General features: G+C 35.1%; 3 protein-coding genes across 6 annotated transcripts in view; 1 reads left to right on the top strand and 2 right to left on the bottom strand.

Annotated features, from left to right (window-relative positions):
• LOC145901533 (NACHT, LRR and PYD domains-containing protein 1b allele 5-like) overlaps window positions 1–13728 on the top strand; it is a 31093-nt gene that overhangs the window by 11003 nt on the left and 6362 nt on the right. The gene's annotated exons all lie outside the window — the stretch shown is intronic.
• On the bottom strand, window positions 5880–7563 carry LOC145902752 (uncharacterized). Its single transcript, XM_082990850.1, has 5 exons — window positions 7428–7563; window positions 7197–7271; window positions 6648–6710; window positions 6226–6392; window positions 5880–6099 (listed from the first exon to the last, which is right to left on the bottom strand). Exons 1-5 carry the CDS (start codon window positions 7488–7490, stop codon window positions 5892–5894), a joined length of 576 nt encoding a protein of 191 aa, XP_082846976.1. The 5' UTR covers window positions 7491–7563; the 3' UTR covers window positions 5880–5891.
• Window positions 7572–12265, bottom strand: LOC145902753 (uncharacterized). Of its 4 annotated transcripts, none has more exons than XM_082990852.1 (6): window positions 9701–9855; window positions 9357–9428; window positions 9045–9179; window positions 8389–8448; window positions 8051–8285; window positions 7572–7965 (listed from the first exon to the last, which is right to left on the bottom strand). In XM_082990852.1, exons 1-5 carry the CDS (start codon window positions 9740–9742, stop codon window positions 8136–8138), a joined length of 459 nt encoding a protein of 152 aa, XP_082846978.1. In that variant the 5' UTR covers window positions 9743–9855; the 3' UTR covers window positions 7572–7965; window positions 8051–8135. The 4 variants fall into 4 exon arrangements, with proteins under 4 accessions (XP_082846978.1, XP_082846977.1, XP_082846980.1 ...); XM_082990854.1 differs by lacking the exons at window positions 7572–7965; window positions 8051–8285; window positions 8389–8448; window positions 9045–9179; window positions 9357–9428 and adding exons at window positions 10413–10593; window positions 10737–10793; window positions 11023–11172; window positions 11828–11965; window positions 12091–12265 and having other exon boundaries at window positions 9717–9891; XM_082990853.1 differs by lacking the exons at window positions 7572–7965; window positions 8051–8285; window positions 8389–8448; window positions 9045–9179; window positions 9357–9428 and adding exons at window positions 10413–10593; window positions 10737–10793; window positions 11023–11172; window positions 11828–11965; window positions 12104–12265 and having other exon boundaries at window positions 9717–9891.

The following is a 13728-nucleotide window of genomic DNA, read 5'->3' as shown; positions in this document are numbered from 1 at the left end:
GTCAACGGCAGCCAGTCGAAAATACTGAAAGTTATATGGCTCCAGATGATGGCGAATCAGTAGAACAGAATGCTCAACTAAAGGAGTTATTGCCAAAGAAAAAGTCCAAATATGCAGATGATAATCTTCGACTACAAATTGCCCGAAGAGTTCCATGTGAAAATAATGAAGCTTCCAAACCATATGCGAGGGAATATCTGGTTATGGCTCCTTTAAACAATCCAATTTCACCGCAAGATAGTGGGATTGAGACATTGAGTCCTCGTGCAGAGTCAGCGATGAGTGATTGTTCAATTCACGCTTCCTCATTTCATTTTGATGACGATGACATCGATGAGTGTGTTCGAGTCGGAGAATCAGCGCACACACCAGAACTTGCCCCCATCGACCTCACAAACGATCCATGGAAGTCTTTAGCTTCCTTTGAATGAAGCTAAAGCTATGTAAAAATTCATTTTTTGAGTAAACTTTTAGCCACATTATTTATCCTAGAACAAAGTTTTGTGATTTATGTAGAAGGAGCACTTGATTAATCGTTCAATTTTGTTGTAATTCCACATTTTGCGATGGTTTTCAATTTGTTATTGCCGAAGAGCACATTATTATTTCTTTTTTTATTGAAAAGCGATGCCCTTTTTTATTGATGTATGTGTAACAGTTGTGCTTTATTTTTTATTTGTTTCTTCTGTTGTTTTACTTAGCGTCTTAGTGAGCCATCTAATTATGTTTTAGCTTGTTTCACCATAAGTTTCATTTCGGAAAATAATATTTGTCATTTTCACAAAACTTGTAAATATATTTTTTTTAATTTTGATTCTAAGCCTATGCAATATCATGAGCAAGTGATGCTCAAATTTGATTTGAAATTCTTAACTTCTCTAAAAATTACGTTGATAGGAAATTTGAATTAGGTACACACCCTTATAATGTATATATACTTGAATTTTGTAATGAATTTTTTGTTCAGAATTTGAAATGATTCCTCATATTTGAAATGTTCTCTAAAGGAACTGTGACCTTACTAGTGATATGCAAGTTTATTTATGCATTTTGGTTGAGCGCTGTATGTCACAAAACTTTTGCTTCAATACAAATTTTCTTCAAGAAACTCCTTGACGTATACGGCTTTTCGACAAGGTTAGCTGTGTAGCGTATGAAGAGTAACATTCTCAAACCCGACGTTAGCCTAATCCGCGTTTAAGAGATTGTGCTCTTGCGTCGTTCTTTTTATCCTAAATCGATGCCAGGGGAAGGTACGTTTTACCTTTCAAGGATCGTTTAGGTTGACGCATACGTAGGACGGATTAAAACAACAAACATGCGTCTGTTTAACGTTATGAGTCCTTGATTAAAAAGAGGATAAACGAAGAATTTAAGAAAGTAAAAGGAAAACAACTATTTTAACTGGCGAGAAATCAGCATCGAAATACAAATTACAGTAAAGCATCCCACTTCCCTTTACATGTATTTAGTTTATATTTCCGAGCGATATATTCAGTACAGGTGTTCTTTTTGACTGTAAAGTTATCACAAAGTTAGTCACTGTCGGTCGCCTATTTGCATAATTACATCCATGTAGTGAAACGGACACAAAGCAACGCACAATTTGAAACACATTCGTACATCCTTTTATTGGTTAAAAATGAAGTAATATAAATCTCCATGGTAACCTAACCTCAAGAGTGGAGTCCCAACCCGTGTGCTTTAGGTTGATTTGCGTTGTTAGTCCCATAACATAGTAACTTTCAGAATTGTTACTATGGCACTATACTGCCACCCAGCAGAAAGGAAAGCAAAATGTAGGCAATCGCTATGTGGCGTGCTTTTGCCAACTTGAAAGTTGAATAATAGTAGGTTGATTTACTCATAATTTTGAGTATAAAGGGACTGGCCCATATTGTTATTAACATTGTCATGTATAAATTTTCCGCCTCTAGTTTCTCGCTGCAATGTTGAAACTTAATCGAGATTCGTAACCTTGGTTTGATTTAAACGTGGGTATAACATAGTGTGAACTTTGCTTTTTGCAACAAGAAAAATGTGCTTTCAAGCTACATGCATCTAAATTATATCAACAGATTTTCTAGAAAAATCGATTTCGCTTGTGTACTATAAGCATCATCAGTTTCTACAATTAATAAAAGCAATAAAACACACAAAAGCGCCACACTCAAGTTAATAGAATGGAAAACTGAAAGCAAATCGTTCCCTGGCTCAAACTTTAAACAACAGCATAATGTGAACATTGTATGTTATCGGTTGTCTTATGTACGGTCATGGTGCTTCTTGGGGATTTGACAGATTTTTAAATTCACGCATAGTCGAAAATAACGATTTATCGGTCGGCATAGGCCACACGGTATATAAGGCTAAAAAGTTTATCAGCCGCAACTTACAATCGATGAAATTCGGTATGTTGCAACATTTTATAAATTATTGTTAATTGGCAAAAGTTCCGCGGCGCATCTCAGCCCATTTTGCGGCAGACCAACTACAGTTTATTCCTGTTGTACATTAGTTTTGGTGGCAAAAACATAGTTTTTATTGTGCGGCCCACGAGTTAGCTTGAATTTGGCCCTCCGAGAAGTTTTGAGTTTGAGACCAACTGACTTAGACGTTGTTGTGATGCCATCTAGCGGATATTATTTCTTTACGTTTTTGAGCAAGATGACATTTGTCAAAAAGCACAGACGCGCGATCCACTGGTACATAACTTGTCAAAAGGCGTCAGGTGCAAAAAAACATTTATGACGCAATAGAAGAACAGTGACGTCTTGCAAAGAATACACAGGTAGTTTTATGAAGTTGTACGGAATGTGTCTTTCGTTATAAGTTCAACATTGGAAAATCATTTGTCCTAATGGGGATATTGTCTGGTTTCAAAATTAAATGATTTGCATTTTTCTAAAGTTAAATAGGATCTGCTTGTTTTTGAAGCTAATAGGATCTGCTTGTGAAAAATAAAAATATGCTGCCGACGTAAATATATTTTACGAGCACGCTTAAATCAGAGACGGTCGAAGTTTTTTTTATCCCGAACGGATATTATCTATGTATTACAAAGGTCTTTTCTTTTATTGAAACATATCTTTGTGCAACGAATTGTTTTGTGCAAACAATCTTCATACGAACGTAGATAAATTCCTGCAAACAAGTTAAATATTATGTTGATCTCATGATCTTGATAGAGAACTGAAAATGAGAAACTATACAGGTTGCAAACAATTTATCTTAAACTATCAACAATTACCTTTTCCTGATTGTGGAAGTGAAATGTCAAAAGATATCTTGTTTTCTGGTGCAGCAGCATTATTTATTATGTATTCATATGCTTCATTTACCTTAAAAATGTGAGATATAAATTATATGTAACCTCCCAATATATTCATATCAGCATACCTGTACAAATCCATGACCCTGAGCAAAGCATTCAATAGAGCTTTGTTTTGATGCTGTGTTTTGTATCGCGCGACGTATACTGTATGGGGTATATTGTATTTCCTGAGCTTTTAATGCTAAAACATAACAGTATTTTTATTCCTGAATCTGCACAAAGCAGCAATTAAAAAATAAAATTTAAACATTTCCAAAATTTTAGTTGCTGTGCTATTTCAATTTTCATTTATTCTTGCTGATAAATAAAGTGAAATTGCACCAAAATGAAAACAGATTGAATAATTTTATGCAAGACTTTTGTAGTGAAGATCAAGCGCAGAATAGCAAACACTTTTAGTATGTAACGCATTTGGAAATTTTGTGCAGAACATCAGTAAATAAATATTTTCAAATTTCCTTTCAATCTGGTAAAAGTGTATGTGTCAGGAGAAATTGTAATTCATGGCTACTAGGTCCTGGGTGTATAACGCCCAAATTCAGAAAAACAGATTGCTTAATGAATGGAAAAAAGCCTCGGTCGTATATTTTAATAAATGTTACCAAATTTTTTCAAAAGGCTCAAAAAATTTAATGTATGTCAAAACCTTTCACGGCATAACCAAAATAACCGGAAAACGCCCCACATTAGCGCCCACCTGTGGACTATACATTAACCACCAAATAACCACCAGATCTCACTATTTTTTCCCGCACGCGTTTGTTATTGTTGTTTGCATTGCTTGACACCATGCGAGAGCACAAAGGCTTTGTATTCTTGGCTTCAAAATAGCAATACGATTCAACCCAAAGCACAAGCTGTATGGGAGTCCTTAGTCAACCTTGGAGTATCTTGGAGGCAAATATATAAAAATATACCTCAAGCTACAGTGGAAATTAAACTAATAAGCTTTCAAATTAAGCTAAATCTCAGGACCATTGTGACCAATAACAAGTTAAAGGATATGAAGTTTACAGAAACAGGTTCATGTGTCTTTGCGAAAATGCCGCGGAAACTGTTTTACATCTATTTGTAAATTGCCATATTGTAACACATTACTGGGAAAATGTATGCGGTTGGCTCAGTGCTAAATTTCTTGTCCCCTTTTTTTTTTCTCCTTTGCATTTACTGTTTGGCATACACCAAAATAACAATATTTTTAAATGCTATTCAAACTGCACTCTTCTTTGTGCCCGATTTGTAATTTATAGATGCAAATACGCTAAAAGGCAACCAACAACAACAGAATTTGTAAATATGTTGCAAACAACAAGATCCATTGAATTAAACATCGCCAGTGAGAAATACCGAACCGAATTATTACAAAAGAAAGTGGTCGTACGCTGCTTGACGTGAAGCATATCCCCATGTAACTGGACTTCTTGTACTGATTTCCCGCCATTATGTTTAACCCTTGTTGCCTTTTTTGTCTTCTTGCTTAGTCTTTTCTTCAATTGTACGCCTTTAGCGTCCTTTTTTCAATAATAATAAAAATAAATAAATAAAGTAAGACTTATTCCTTCCGCGTTGTTTTTTTATATTGTTGTTTATTTGTTGTTTTGTTCGCTGTTATTGGGTCCGATAATCCATACTTCTTGACGCTCATCAAGCTTTCAGTGCAATCCGAGAAGTCGTTATCTACACAGCGGTTAGAAATTTGATAAATGGGACTGAGGTTTGTGTCGGTGATTAATAACATTTTTGCATAAATACCGTCAGCAAGATCGGGTTTCTTTTGTGAAAACAAACAATCCTTCACACTCACATAGTTTTACTGCACACAACAGCACTACATAAACAAAAATAAAGTATAAATAAAGAGTTTAGGTCTGAAAAGTCGTCCCAGTGCAGTAATGGATAATATCTCGGATACGTCATATGTGGGCTATATTGGAAACACATATAATGGAGGCATACCCAACCACTGGAAATTTTAAAACACAAATATGACCCATATCTCAACTAATTAAATCAAACAGTTTCGGATGTGATATCTGTGGAGCAATGACGATACCAGACTAAACTAAAAAAATTGCTCACGAAAACACACAGGTTAAAGAATAGGAACGACATCATTGTCATCAATTTTATTCTGATCATTGTCTAAAAAGTCGAGCTCTCTCATGGCATCCAGGAGGCATTCTAAGAAAAAGTGAAACCTCCGTAATCAGAGGATTCCAAGAGTGTTTCAGCGACCGAGGGACTTTCCCCTTGACAAAGTCGGATTTCATCCTCCAGTGCCCAACATAACTTCCGCTCCTCCTGGGTCTCTGCGCACGCCATGCTCTCCTCCGCAATCCGATCCCAATCCTCATCACCACTCCACTTCTCCCGGAGGATTATAGATGCGATTATCTTGGCAAGGGACGCGGCACCATTCCCACGACTTTCGTTGCCTTCCATAAATTTACCAATCTTAAACCCGGTCACTTTGGCACGAAGGCTGCACGTGATCACTACGTCATCAATCGTGACGTCACCGACTCTAGAAATTGAATCGGAGTGAAGGAAGTGAATTTCAGTTGCGATATCGGCAGAGTCGGAGGTTGGCCAGGGGAGGGAGCCAGAAATCCTTCTTCCTGGTGTATTGGAGGAAGGGGAAGATGTCCATACCGTCCACGTACTCGAACAAAACTCCGAAGTCGTTTCCCTGGCGAGTGTGACCGAGTACGCGGATCACGTGATCGTGATTAGCCAACCGGAATAGTGAGACGCCCTCCGTCAACCTACAACAAACGTACCAGCTCAATTACTGAGATTTGTGAACAACTGTAGATCCATGTTTGAATTTTACATGAAAAACATTTATGTGATTGAAACCCCAAACCGTGTCAATATATTTCAAAACTTACGTTTCTATCTGTTGTTCGGTCGATATTCCGTCCTCTATGTTAATGTACTGCACTATTACATTTCCATGCATGTCTTTCCACGCCTTAACAAGCCTGAAGTTTCCGTTGTCAATAATTTTGTCCATGGAAAATGTCAGTTCGCTCGGAGGAACAAAACAATCCACAGCCTAAAGTAATGGATTTGTTAAACTGATCATAATCTAACTTAATGGTTGTCAGTTGTGTGCAGAATTACTGCATTGACAAAAGCGTTTCTTTCAACATAAAGTTGCATCACATGTTTGTTTTTCAATCATATATATCGCAACACATTACAAAATTGTTGTTATTCGAATACATCAACTAATTATGTTAAAATAAGCACTGAATACACAAAGTAAAACCGACCACAAAATTCTTTTTTACAGTAAACATTTTTCTACCTTCTTAGAAGCAAGTTTTTGGTTCTCCAACACCTTTAACCTGGCTTCTGCTGCTTTGAGTTCCTGCAAAAAGAGTAACAGATCAAGTAAAATGTTCAATGATAATTTATCATAGCTGGTGTGTTCACTCTGGAATCAAGAGAGACACAAGATGCAGATCTGCAACAAAACCCAGACATTGACATGACATCCTCTAGTTAATGTTGCAGATACACGATAACTAAAGGAAAAGGATAAGGTTTACTAAGGGCATGTGACTCTACACCAGGGGTCACCAAACTATGGTCCACAAGGTTAGTCCATGGATCCCACCAGTCTAGCCTCCAAAATAGCACAACAGTTCATCCTACCCCACAATGAGATAAATCTTGTTTCTTTTGTGATATACTGACGTGGTTAATAGGCAGAAGAATATATTTAATGGAAATATGTATATTGTCTTCCGTACAAGGGTATTTTATACATTATACTTATTCAAATAATACTGTCAACTAACAGATCCCAGTACGAACAGCAATTCCTTGAATTAACAGTTTCAAGTTTTCTTACCCCGTTATCCATAAGTTCATGGTACTTTGCTGCTAACTTCTTTTCATTTTCAAAGTAGGTGGCATCGTGTTTCCTCTGAAACAAAAGTTTTATTTAACACAAAAAAATATTTGCTATGCAAGAAAATTTAATGCACAAATCCACATGCAATTTTAATTATCCCAATTGCTAACTGTGATATTAGGATTAACAATGTGTTTGTGAAGAATTTAAAAAAATTAAAATGATTACTTTGAAATAACTTTTGAAGAAAGATTTTTCCTCCTCTGCCTTTTCAATAAACTGACTTTCCATTTGTTTCCTCAACGTTGCATTTGCCTAAAGTTGCGACGAAGAGAGAATTCTTTTTCCAGACTTCAAACATTTCTTATGACATTCTTCAAATGCTGCAGACAGGGTGTGTACAGCTTGCAATATTATGGCTTTTTTTGCACATATATTCTTCAAATGGTTCTTCCATTGCAAAGAGAGCTTCGTAAATCACAAACAAAACAGGTTCAATGGAAACAGCAAAATACAAATGTCTGTAATAAATAAATATTATCCTTGTTGTCTGACTAATAGTCACAACAAAATGACCAACGAAGAACGATCTTTTTTTCTGTATTTCCCATTTAATCAGCTTAACATAGAGTTCAAATAGTTGCCACAATTTTACAACAATTCCACAAATATAGTAAATCGATTGATTCAACATTAGAAGGAAACACACCATCATGCTTTCCCTGTAGCTGCTAACAGCATTCGATTGTAAGCAGTGCATTACATTCTGAAACAAACCATACATTAGAACACAATATTTTTGTACAGTGGTGCACATAAAATTCAGAATAACTCCAGACTATCATGATTACCTCTTTTTTTTTGAACATTTTGAACGACTCTTTTTTAACTACTAGTTTTGTTCGGGGACTGTTGCCATGTTAAAACCAGTATCCATTAATATAACAAAAGCAGCAATAGAATTTTTCTCCTCAAAACCAATTGAGAAAACCTTGGATCCAAAGCTGTCTCAAGATGTTGCTTTGCTTCATCATTTGCAAAAGAATGTTTCTGAAAAACATCACCCTTGCATGTGCATTCTTGTTTCTGCAAAAAGCATCAAGTTTTAATGTCACCAGATAGCATTTAATTGTTAACAAACATACAACAGTCACCATCTTGAAATAATAACAATCACCAAAGCATTTACCTTCATTTTACTCAGATAAATTTCCAAAGCCTTTGAAAAAATTGCTTCCATTTCACCCGACTGAAAATAAATAATGACGCAGTATGAAGAACAATAAATTTATTCCAAACTATGATTTTTGTGTAGAAGTCAGAATAAAATATGCAGTTTCATTAAAAAGGAATGATGTGGGGGTGCATATTTTCAATAACTTAAAAGATAGTACAGGAAAAGATATGTAGAAAAGGTATAACGGAGCAATGAACAAGTCAAGCATTAATCACCTCTTTTCCAAAATACATGACTTTGTTAATATCAGTTTGTCATGTTAAACTAGGGTGTGTCACACGTATGACTAATGATGTCATCAATATTATTAGGGTGTCATCAAACACTAAAAACCATTAGGCAGCAGTCTTTTAGTCTTTAACATACATTTTGGGTTGGAACATAAAGCTATTAATTATAAAGGTTTGTGACTATTTTATGCTTTGAACTAATGCTGCAGTCTATGTGAGTTAAATTTAGGGTGGCAAAGCTGCAGAGTTGTGACTGTATTACCATAATCTATGGTAATATTTAAACACCATGCACTTCCGATAGGCATGAACAATTTGAGGGAGACACGAGTTGAACAAGTTACTTAATTAGAGTTTTGTCAAATCCCTATAACTTACTGTTTTGCTTCCATCAACTGTATGCACAGTAAAGTCTTGTATTATTATGAAATCTTCAGACTTTTTGAAGATAAAATCCTGAGCATTTGCTGTAATGTACTCGTATGATGTGTCAACTGACATGGTCCTGACACCCTGCAGCATAAGTTATGATGTAAGACCACATGCAATAATGCACAGTAAAAGAGAAAATACTGCACAAGTTTTCCAATATTTCTTTTCAAATTTTTGGCGAACATTGTGAAGCCAATCTTACAATGACCATTATGAAATGTCTTAAATACAGGTAAAAGAATAACTTTACACACACACTTCTGTTATGCTTTTGATGTAGTCTTCAATTTGAAGCTCAATGGCAAGAAAATACTCATGTCGGGCTGTGTCCTGCGTCAAAACCAGTTGTAAATGTAATTAAGTGACCAAACGTTGAAATAGGATCAGTTATGAGGTAGAATATTTATAATGTCAGAAATGGGAAAAAATCAAAACAGGATCCAAACAGAAGTGAAAGCAGTGCGTGATTAAGACAGAAACATTAACCGATCATGCAGTAAATGCATTAAACATTGCAGAACCAAACCAAAGAATCTATGTGTCAAGAAATGTGCAATTGATACAGAGCATCAAATACTAAAACACATCGAGTGAAAACCAACCTCCAAATAAAGCCTTCCCAGATCATAGTTTCCGTCGTTCATGGATTTTATGTAACGCTCGATCCGTCTAAAAGTTTGTTTTCCATTTCTTTCTCACATTGTCCAGTGTGCGAAGCTTTTTCTTCTGTTCTCGGGACAAATGTGTTTGTAACCAAACTGGCAGACCACCTTCATGTAGTCGACAGGAAGATCTTCAAAACCACAAATTACAAATATGCAATTTGTAAGCAAACGATACCATTTATAACTATAGTTTACATATTTTGAATCTTTTCATTAAATTCCAGTGCAAGTTAACGCACAAATAGTGGAACAACTTTTTGCACAGGACGTGTACAATGCAAATACATGCATGATGAAAATTTAAAATTGGTTCAGCACATAGAAATATTGGAATGCTGCAGACAGGGTGTGTACACACACTGTTTCGACCTGTAAGGTCTCATCAGTGCAGGTGTTGACAGTGGCACTGTGCTAGCTTTTACACTAGCGGGCACACTAATTTCCACTTTGTGATACCTTTCGGTAAAAGTCGATCTGTTTTGGTACCCTATACTGAGTACCGAACAACAGAGACGACGAACCACTGTGGAGCGCACTATGGCCAAACGGATGTTACCTTACAGGTCGAAACAGTGCATGTACACACCCTGTCTGCAGCTTTCCAATATTATGGCTTTTTTAACATAGAAATATACACCACAGAACCAACCTTTTGAGTGTGTAACATCCTTGACTGAAGGCAGAGTGTAGCACATACAGCTATCAAATGCTACAGAAAGTAGATCAAAGGAATATTCTGAGGTGGAATATTTTGTCAAAACTGTTTTGAGATAGTCATTATTTTGTCCATATTTAGGGCCTTTGTATTCATGTATGACAAAAACCAATTCCTAGCAAAAAGAAACATTTATAAGTAATTTATTACAATGCAACCAGAAAACTGGTGAGTTACAAATAATTTTGTTTCCAATACCATTGAATGTATCGTATATATCACATAATATAACATGTGTTTGACATATTTTAATTATACCTGCAATATAGAAGTGAATCCATACCATTGAATTTTCTTTGCATAATCCACAAACACCTGAGAATAAACAGAACAGATACCCAAAATATGCACAAGTGTTTATGATAAATTATAGATTCGACATATAGATGATATCATAGGCGTCGATTTTAAAAATTTTGTAAAATATTAAGGGTAGATTATGGGTTCAACACTAAAGGATAAATATTAAGTCATATACTAATATATTAATCCAATTGTAATTTTAATTCTGTGGAATTTTTTAAACATACAAACTTATCCAAACCTTCAAGTGGGACAAATCCGATTCTGTAATCTCCTCTAGCACATTGATAACAATAGTGGAAGCCATGGCACCAGCACATTGCAAAATACATTTGTTAAAACTAAATGTTCTTTAATTCAACTCCAGAGTCAGCATTGAAAAACAACGAAGCTGGTTGAAAAATAAAATAGATGGTGCTTATTTATATTCTTTATGTTTAAACTTGTTTTCGTGCACATAAACACTTAAGGCATATTTACTTGTTGTGAGTAAGAAGTTTAGAATAATACAAAATCAATATAACTGACTTCAACGCATAAAATATTTACTGAAAAATTAAAAACATAAATGTGGACATTTTGGACACAAAAGCAATGAACAGACCTTCGCTTGTACTTAGCTATTTTACGTTGCTTTTGTTTTTACTTTTCACAGAAACTGATGATGCCCTTATCAGGGCAAAATATAATTTTCAGCTTATAATCAAACATATTTGAAAGAGCTGCTTGAAAGATTGACTTAAAAGTTTTATTCAGGAATTGTGGACACAATTTACATATTATCTGACCACAAAATCAGTAATATAAATGGAAATATGAAATTATGAAGATAATTTAATATTATAATGTTTTTGTGAACCAAGATCTAGTTTCAACATATTTTTTCATGACATTAAAAAAATATAAGTGATGTAAAAAAAAAACATAAACAAATGTTTAAAATATGCATCTCCTGTTGCAAATAAATGCAACAAAAATAAACAAAGTAAAAAAACTAGTACTTCTTAATGCTTAATGCAAATTCAAATTTTACCACTTCTACTTACAAGCTGATCATCCTCTATTGGACGACAAAATGGGGTTTCCTGCAAACAGAGACCACTTATTCTATCAAGTTGTCTGATGGGAAAGTTTTTTGCATAACAGTGCTGCTTGTATCGTTGGAAGATTGCATTGGTTGGTGCCTGTTAAACACAAAAAAACAATAAAGCCCTCATGAACTTTTTTTCACATGAATATTTGATGTTCAACAACATCACTAGTCACCTTGGTTTTTTTGTGTCATCTGTCACAAAGTACCCTGCTTTACCTTTTTGACTTACTGTTAAATCTCTTGTCTGTTTCATGTACTCCAAAAACTTTTTTTGACATTTCATCTGTTCCAAAAAATCCCACATTAACAAATGCATCACAGGCATGATCGAATGCTGCCTGAGCATAATGAGGAGTCCACAAATGTCTGTTTGGATTATCCTGATGATGGACCAACTGTCGCACTGCAATAAACACATGACTAATTTATAAAAAATGTAAACGGGAGAAAACAGATTAAATAATTTTATGCATGACTTTTGTAGTGAGAATGAAGTGCAGAATTACACCTCTTGTATGTTAATGCGTTTAGTATTTTTTTTGCAGAAGATTAGTAAACAATTTCAAATTTTCTTTCAATCTGGAAAAGTGTATGGGTCAGGAGAAATTATAATTGATGGCTACTAGGTCCTGGGTGTCTAACGCCTGATTTCAGAAAAACAGATTGCTTTATGACAGGAAAAAACCTGGGTCGTGCATTTTATCCAATGTCACCAATTTTTCTCGCCAAAAACCACAAATATTTTATATACGTCAAAACACAAGAAAAAGTTTCAAAAATACTTACGAAGCATGTCCTTATATGTATCCCATTTTTAATCTTTGCTTCCCATAACTTCAATCAAGTTAAAAACTTAATCCACGGACACCGTTTGGTGTTTCCCCGTACGTAAAAATAAATCATTTTCACTAATAGTTATTTTTCATGTGACATCTATGAGTGCGATTTGTGAAAAAGTTTTATTAAAATTATCTCATATAGAAACAAGTCTGTCTTTCCTTATATGCTTTCCTTTAAATTAATACATAACTGGCTTTCTCCTTTGTTGTGTGAAAAAAGTCTCACGCTTGACTGCGTTTGTTTGCTTCCAGCACTTCTCCTTCCACAGTTTTTCCCATGCGTGATCGAGGTGCCGTGCGTTGCTGCTTGCTGTGCTGATAATGTACTTGTTACGACGCAAGGTTATTGTAAGTCGTTTACGTTATTCGCTAAAAAAATAACACATTACGTTATTCGCTACAAAAATCTTCGGTAGAGCGGAACCCTGACCTTTCAACTCATCGCCATTGATTTAGTAAAATGAGGAACTGAATTTGTGCTATCTTTCAAGTTTGCTGTGAAGCAACTTGTTTATTGGTTCCTTTGCTATAGTTGGCCATAGATTTATAACAAATATTCTTGGAAATGTAGCTGAAAATGTTTAGCGTAAGGTTAAGCAGTAACTTTAGGCTTTGGTTGTCCAGAAGCAGAAACAAAATTGTTTGTCAAATCGGGTTGCTGATGTGTGGGATTGATGCTCGTGATATTTCACGAAACTCAGCTGTTGTCGCTAATGGAAAAACTAATCAAACAGTTGATGCACTTGTTAGTTTTGTTGTCAAATGTCTGCAACTGTAGTTAAAAATATAGTTTGATTATTAAAAAGCAACAGATAGCTTTGATGTGCATGTTTGGTATTGCCTAAAGGGGCACGTATGTCAACGTTATGTAAGTTGGATTCAAAATGCGGTTTAATACTGATGACAATATTGTTATCGCTAACGTACACTATAACACGATGTTGAATTTTTGTATTTACAAAGCATGAATCGACACAACAAAAAGGACATACTGCCCCAATAACAGAGCAAATCC

The sequence above is a fragment of the Ascidia mentula genome, chromosome 5, assembly GCF_947561715.1.
Source record: "Ascidia mentula chromosome 5, kaAscMent1.1, whole genome shotgun sequence".
NCBI classification, from domain to species: domain Eukaryota; kingdom Metazoa; phylum Chordata; class Ascidiacea; order Phlebobranchia; family Ascidiidae; genus Ascidia; species Ascidia mentula.
This window is presented reverse-complemented; position numbering and strand designations above follow the sequence as displayed.